Here is a 7,695-nt window from a genome sequence, read left to right on the forward strand (position 1 = left end):
AATTAGTTGCTCCTGCTTTTCTCTGGAGTTTTATTTATTTGTCTGCCCATTTGTTTTTGGGGCTTTGTGTGTGTGTGGTGGGGGTGGGGGTGGTGGTGGTTGGGGGGGGGGTGTCGGGGCATTGCTTTGTGTGTGTGTGTGTGGGGGGGGGGGGTTGGGGCATTGCTTTGTCAGTATATAGTTCCCTGATGTCTGTTTGAATGATTTTTCCTACCAGTGTTGCTCATTTCTTGGAATCACGCGGAATGATAGAGGAAGCATTAGAAGTTGCTACAGACCCTGACTACAGATTTGAGCTAGCCATACAGTTGGGTAAATTAGACATTGCACAGGTGAGGGCTACTAACTAGTGAGATGTGGTTTCCCTTGCAGAACCTCTTCTTTTAGAATTATTGCTGCAAAAAAAGAACTATATGTTGTTAAATGTTGTGGCTCTTTCAATGGATGCAGGAAATTGCTGCAGTGGCACAGAGTGAGTCCAAATGGAAGCAGTTGGGTGACCTAGCCATGTCTAGTGGAAGGGTAACTGTCACTTATTGCCACTTGAGCCAATTTTTTGGTGAATGAATTATGACAAGAGGAAGTGAAAACTTACTGCATTTTTAAAGAGAGAACAAATTTTAATGTTAAGCTTCTTCCTTTAACATTCAAGTGAAGAAAATCTTTGATTCATATCCTTTTCATTGCTGTAGAAATTTATACTTAGTATTCTTAAGGATGATGCATTGGCTATTGTGGTTGCTACCCGATTAACACTTCTCTTTCTCTTGGTTTACAGAAGAAGCAGAGTCAAGTATATCGCTCTGTATAGGATAATAGTTGACTACTCTGTCTGTTGTCCTGTCATCTATTAAAGTTTTTCCCTCTGTTTCTGTTTGTAGCCAAGTAGAGTTTGCATGTAGTGTTTTTAGTCTGTTTAGATTTTTTATATATCAATAGATATGTTGGACTCCAAATTATTGAGTATTTGAATGAAACAAGCTCGGGGTGCAGCGAAATGGATTTAGAGAACTCGCATAGCCAACTCAAGTAGCCTAGAATGGAGTTTTGTTAGTGTTCTTTTTGTAGTGAAATAGCAGAGGGTGCTTTGTAGTTGATTGCTGCAGCATCCCAGTAATGTTCCTTTTGCAAAATGCATGTGCTTGTTTACTTTTCATCAGTTTTTCATAACTGCTCCCGTTTTACTTTGTTTGGCAGCTTGAGATGGCAGAGGATTGTTTGAAGCATGCAAATGACTTGAGTGGTTTGTTGCTACTCTATTCTTCTCTAGGAGATGCTGAAGGAATAACTGAACTAGCTTCTTTCTCCAAAGAGCACGGGAAAAACAATGTTGCATTCCTTTGCATGTTCCTGTTGGGTAAAGTGGAGGAGTGCATTCAGCTGTTGGTTGACAGGTACCTTTTTTTTTTTGGTTATCCTACATATATTTGTACTTTTCATATTGTAATGATTTCCATGTGACATTGTCTCTGCAGCAATCGGATACCTGAGGCTGCATTTATGTCAAGATCTTATCTGCCTAGTAAGGTTCCTGAAATAGTTTCAATTTGGAGAAAGGACCTCAGTAAGGTTAGTGATCTTCCTTTTTGTGATTGCTTTTCTGTGTACTTCGTGCACTGTGGAAAGTTTTCTCAGAGCTGGTTATTCTCTAGGTTAGTGGTCACCTGGGCTTTCAACTTTAATGTAGCGGGTATGAAGCTTCTTGACCATTAATGGCCGAGGAAACTTCAGACCTATGTACTCTTTCATGGGGCTCATTTACGCCTGTCGTAGCTAGTTGTCAAACAAATTCAGGCATAGTACTGTTCTTTTTTTCTTTCGCTACTGTGCTTTCTATTTTATATGATGCACGCCACAAGCATTTTTCTTCATAAGTTTTGGAAAGGCCAATGTCCTGAATGCACACTCCCTCCAGATGCAGATTACTTTAACCAAGATTTGACCTTAAGTTTGAAAATGGCAAAGGTTGATTGTTAATGAAAATTTCATGTTTACTGTTTAGACTTCATACTGTTTGTAGACTTCCAATTATTCTCCATGGCCTCAAGCACAAAATCTTTGACCTTGTTTTGCATAAATTCTGCATGCAGGTTAACCAGAAAGCAGCAGAAGCTTTAGCTGACCCTGAAGAATACCCCAACCTGTTTGAGCACTGGCAAATTGCACATGCTGTTGAAGCTAGAGCTGCGGAAGAAAGGTAATCAGTATACACTATACAGCTCTTTATGCTTTCCATGCATCTTGTTATGTTCTCTCGCTAACTGCCAGTGTTCTTTTCAAAATAATAATGCTTTGGTTGAACCTGATTTGGTTTATGGAAGTTCCCATTTTTTCCTTAGCTTTTCACACCTTCTGCTCAATTTGTAGCTCGTTTTCGTTCTTGCTTGGAGTATGAACTCTAAAGGGATGTGTTTTAATTCTAATATGTACGGTCTATTGAAAGAAAACTTTTATATTGACAGACAAATTTTCCTTTTTGAACCGATTTGGTTGCTTTCCTTATTTTATGTAGGGGTGTCTATCCGCCAGCGGCAGATTATGTAAATTATGCTGATAGACCAACTACTAACCTCGTAGAAGCTTTCAGCAATATGAGAATGGATGAAGAACAACTTGAAAATGGAGAGTTGGATCATGAGGTATAAGATGGACAAGTTTCTATATTCCTGCTTACGAGGATTGATTTTTACATGTGATCATTTTCATAAAATTAGAAGTAAAAGAACAGCCATTTGCTTTTACGTGGCTAGGATTGTGTGAAGTTGATAATTCATTCCTTTTCTAATAAAAAAGGGTTAGTAGTCCAATTTGTTTATTTTAAACCTGTCGTGGGTAAAAGCTAATTAATCAAGTGATTGTTTCCCTTGGTTTAACTGGTCAGGCTGCAGAACAGAGTGCTGATGAGGTGCAAGAACAGGTTGAAGATGACCTTCAACAAGAGGGCCAAGAAGAGGCGGTTGTGGTGGATGCTGACTCTACTGATGGTGCAGTACTTGTTAATGGAAATGAGGCTGAAGAAGAGTGGGGTACGAATACTGAAGGAAAACCGTCAGCCTAAAAGCAATTGGTTGGGTTGGTGTGAAATCCTAGTTTTGTTGCTGGTGATTAATTGAATTTCCTTTAGTTGCTACATTTCACTTTCATAGATTCAATTTTTTTTTTTTTCATGGTTCCTTATTTTCATATTCTGTCATTATACCTGTCTGCTAAAAGTAAGATAATTGACCCCAGATTGGAACATTTTAAACAATCATCTCACTATCCACCCCCTCCAAGGGAAGGAGAAAACACGTAGCACAGCTGTGTAAGAGAATGTAGTGTTTGATGTTTGTTCTTCTTCGAGTGCGAAGCTTTACGCAATTGTTTTTCTAATCAAGCTTTCTTGGGTATCTCATCTCTACTCGACATCCTTGTGTCATTTGAGCTTGAAATGTTGCTACAAGTGGCTAAGATTTTCATCGTGTTGTGACCCACCTTAGCAGTGTTAGGCGCATATTAAGGCAGTTGCCTGCGATTCTTCTTCAGCTTGTTTTCACGCTTCTCTAACATCACTGTTTGGTGTATAGTTTTTGTTTATTGATGTTGCCATTGTTCTCTCCTCTCGTCTCTCATATTTCTCTGTTTTGATGCTTTGGCAGTCCTTACACCACGTCATTAGGTCCTGCCAAGACAGATGGTTCCAGTTGTATGTAATCCGTTCTTAAGGTGAGAATTGAATTTCTGCATACCCTGTAATCACGATCTGATATTTTCCTGGAAAAAGTTCCTAGTCAATCTATATGTCTACTTGATAGGGAACTTCACGTCTCATTTTACTTTCCAACTCTGTGTGTGTGTGTGTACAACGTTACTATTATTTTAATTAGCTTGGGGGACCTCCCTGATACTCCAAAAGTTTTTTCGAAGGTGAAAAGGTAAAGAAGTGCCAAACTTTATTGGCGTTTTCAGCACAAAATGCAATTAATGATTTTCTCAGAAGGCAGAAAGACATACATATATTATACTGCAAGGAAAAATTATAAACATACTATTATATTTGTCATCAAAAAAAGAATTTTAGAAAGAGCAATCTCATATACTAAAATTTCTGCTTTTTTATATTCACAATCTCTTAATTTGTTCTTCGATTGTACTTAGCTATCAACGCTTCACTTTGCAGCTATAGTTAGTGTTTAGTGCTGTCCTCTTTAACATAGAGCACATGAGTGCTGTGGTGCATGTCATAAGCCTTGGTACCTCCACCAAATTGTTTCTAAACTAAGCGAAGTGCCCAACATGCGAGACCTAGTTTTAGGGTCTAAACCTGCCTCAAATACGGCTTTAACAACACTGTTTTATATATTATTTCATTGAAATGCGTCCAAATTCTTTGTTCTACTTTCTTGGGATTGATGCAATAAAATCGAAGAAAGGCATGTCACCAGGCAATACCCTGATCCATTCATTTATCTTTTAAGCAAGAGTACATGTCATACAAATTTTTCTTGTAGGACGTGCAAAAGATTATAATAATTGTGTTCTGCATCTGTCAACCTTTATAGTGATAGTTAAATATTTGGATATACTACCTCTATATTTCACCTTATGGAATATTTAAGTGGAATGGATATTCAGTTTCTCAAAGCCATTGCCTTACTGTGTCAATTTCATTGAAAGAGATCTAATAATTTCTCCTTTCGCGATATTTTCTTGTTTTTTCCTCCTAATTACTGATGTTTGATTGTTTTCATTCTAAGATTCTGCTGCCTTAGAAGGACGGTTCAAGGGACCAGATGTCCGTTTTGCCCAGTGGTGTGATTTTGTAGCAATGAGTTTTGTCGGGATGCCGTATAAAGACATTTGTTTCCAGCTTCGGTTATTGTCTCTAGACACATGATAGCTTTACATTAGTCTTTCGAGTTGCAAATTCTTACCTTGCAAATTCTTACGTGCCCTTGTGAATGTAGAAACTCTTATACCATATATAAAAGCGGGAAAAGTGCAGAAAGTGTTTTAATTTCCATCTCTTTTCAATCACTTTTTAGTAAAATCTGCCTCATGCAAAAGATGGCGATGCTAAAGAGCCGAGCGCTCACATGTTACTCTTGCACTTGCGTTTCAAAAGCTGGCTCTCTCCTAGCAACAGGAAAAAGAGAAGAAATCAAATGGTCTTGGGATGTGGACTAATACAGGCAATTATAATCAAATGAGGCTTTACATGCCAATCTTTCCTTTGAGCTAACAGAAGAGGCTCAGTATGCTATCACAAACTCTTATATTCAATTGATAGCTGCCAAAATCCCAAAACCAATCTGGTCCTTAAACCCCAAATGGCCTCTTTACTACAATGCCTACATGGCCATACCGCCACACACGTAAGGTAAACTTCTCATATCATGACCGCCATAGTCATTCATTCTTCTTTGATTTGGAAAATCAAGACTCCACACAAGATAAGATATTTCTTGTGTTCATATCAGCATGGAAGGCTTCTCACGAACCATCATCAGCTTCACAATATTGGTCTCATCAATTTTGATGTTTCAAGCTTCTGTGGCCAAACAAAGGAGGATAACAACAAAGCTTTCGTTGATTTCATAACAAAAATTTCGAAGGACAACTTAGAGAAATCTCAAAGAAGGATGAAGTTTTACGCAGACAATAAGAGAACCAAAAGGGAATTTGTGGAAGGTGATTGGGTCTTTCTAAAGTTATATATACAAGCTTCAGTAGCAATAAAGAAGATTTTGAAACTGGCTTCAAAGTTATATGGACCCTATCAAATCATCAAAAAGATGGGGGCTTTAGCTTACAAAGTGAGATTACCTGCCACTGCTAAAATTCACCCAGTTTTCCGCATATCTCAGTTCAAGAAGAAGATAGGGCGGCGTAAGGTGGTTCCTTCTACTGATCCTCCTATCTGTTTTGCTGAAGGACAACCATTGATAGAACCAATTGTTGCGCTGGAGAGAAGAATAGTCAAGAAGGGAAACAAAGCTGCTACTCAAATCCTTGTCGAATGGGCTAACTTATTGCCAGAAGAAGCAACTTGGGAAGACTACAATTTCATCAAGTATCAATTTCCTAGTTTGATACTTGAGAGGGCCAGGTTCTAAGGAGGGATGGAATGTTAGGAAAAGAGGGAAATTCAAGTCTGATTTTACGTTTATTTATATTTCTCTCATTTACATTTAAGTCTCTAATGTTTAGTTAAATTATTTTCAGTATTTACAATTAAGTTATAGAGTTTGTTACTCAATAGGACAGGTGTCCAAGTGAGAGTAGGCCAATTGTTATAGTCATTGGATTCTATTTCCTGTATTCTGTATTTATTCTAGCTCATTGTACTGCATTTAGCATTATTAGGGGTGTACAAACTAAACCGACAAATCGCACCAAATCGCTAAATTGAGTCAAACTGAGAAAAAAATCCGAGTAGTGGTTTGGTGTTGAAAAAAAAAACCAACCATAATTGGTTTGGTTTGGTTTTAACTAAAAAAAATCAAACCGAACCAAATCAACCCGACATTACATGTATTCAATTTTTAAAAATATTTTATACATAAAAATATTTATTTGTAATGTAATTTATAAATATTTCTTAAATTTTTTCGTAGTTTTTTTTTTTATCTATTATCATATTATTCAAGCTTGAATTTAGAATTTTGAATGTCAATAAGTTTTATATCTTATGGATGTTAGTAACTCAAATAAAGTTCAAACCAAAATCAACTTAACACTAATGCTAACAAAAGAAATTCAATTTACAACTAGGAACGACAATAAAGTTGGATATCTATTCTTTAGTTTTGTATAATTAATTTAGAGAGTGAAAATACATAACTTAAGTTATTTTTCTTTGTCATGTAATTAATACTTATATAACCCTACTTATTTTAGCATAACTTAGTATTTTTAGATTATGGTCATTTTCTTTATGACTTGTTAATTTAGCAATATTTATTTTAACCGATTTTATTAGCTTTTGTTGAATATTTTAATACAACGTCATCACTCTTCTCACATTTTGTGTTATTTTCTCAAGAAACACCTTAATTATATAATTGTATCTAATAAAGAAATATTTGAAGTAATAGTTATATGTTTTGTATCAAGACTATTTAAAAAAAAAGCCAAGAAAATCGGAGGTTGAAAAACCCGAATTTTATTACTTTGATTTGGTGTATAAATTTAAAAACCCAACACAATTGATTTAGTTTGGTGTTTAAAAAATTCAAACCAACCCGGTCCATGTACACCCCTAAGCATCATACATGAAATCAGATATTTCCTCTCTTCTTACTATTCTCTCCTCTTCCTTTCTCATTTCTATGAAATTGTAACAGTTGTTGCTCTTGTTATATATATATGGAGAGAGAGAGAGAGAGTGTATATTAGAAACTCAGAAAGTGTATTGCTCCATTTTAGATAAGAGATAAATGGTGAGTAAGTACGTAGGCAAAACAAATTAAAAAGGGTAAATAAACAGTTGTATTTCGATCCTTGATGAGGTACATTTCACAAATGGGAAAAGACGGACTCCCAGGACTAGCTTGTTAGCTATTTGCAAATGATATGCAAGGAGCTAATTTTATCTAAAAAAGAACACTCAACACAACATACAAACTATATTTTACAAGATGTTGACCATAAAACCCCCTTTTTTTTTTTTTTTTCTATCTCTTTGACCTTGAATCCCTAATTAAGTTAATTTTT

General features: G+C 36.2%; 1 protein-coding gene across 1 annotated transcript in view; it reads left to right on the top strand.

The window, feature by feature from the left end:
* Positions 1-5,000, top strand: part of LOC132039461 (coatomer subunit beta'-2-like) — an 11,281-nt gene extending 6,281 nt beyond the window's left edge. The window contains exons 9-18 of the mRNA XM_059429937.1: positions 7-68; positions 201-332; positions 451-522; positions 1,198-1,394; positions 1,476-1,569; positions 2,091-2,197; positions 2,513-2,639; positions 2,882-3,026; positions 3,639-3,705; positions 4,737-5,000. Coding sequence (XP_059285920.1) covers positions 7-68; positions 201-332; positions 451-522; positions 1,198-1,394; positions 1,476-1,569; positions 2,091-2,197; positions 2,513-2,639; positions 2,882-3,026; positions 3,639-3,658 — 956 coding nt within the window. The 3' untranslated portion in view covers positions 3,659-3,705; positions 4,737-5,000. The remainder of the gene's footprint in view (positions 1-6; positions 69-200; positions 333-450; positions 523-1,197; positions 1,395-1,475; positions 1,570-2,090; positions 2,198-2,512; positions 2,640-2,881; positions 3,027-3,638; positions 3,706-4,736) is intronic.
* Positions 5,001-7,695: the final 2,695 nt, after the last annotated feature.

The sequence above is a fragment of the Lycium ferocissimum genome, chromosome 12, assembly GCF_029784015.1.
Source record: "Lycium ferocissimum isolate CSIRO_LF1 chromosome 12, AGI_CSIRO_Lferr_CH_V1, whole genome shotgun sequence".
Lineage (NCBI taxonomy): Eukaryota > Viridiplantae > Streptophyta > Magnoliopsida > Solanales > Solanaceae > Lycium > Lycium ferocissimum.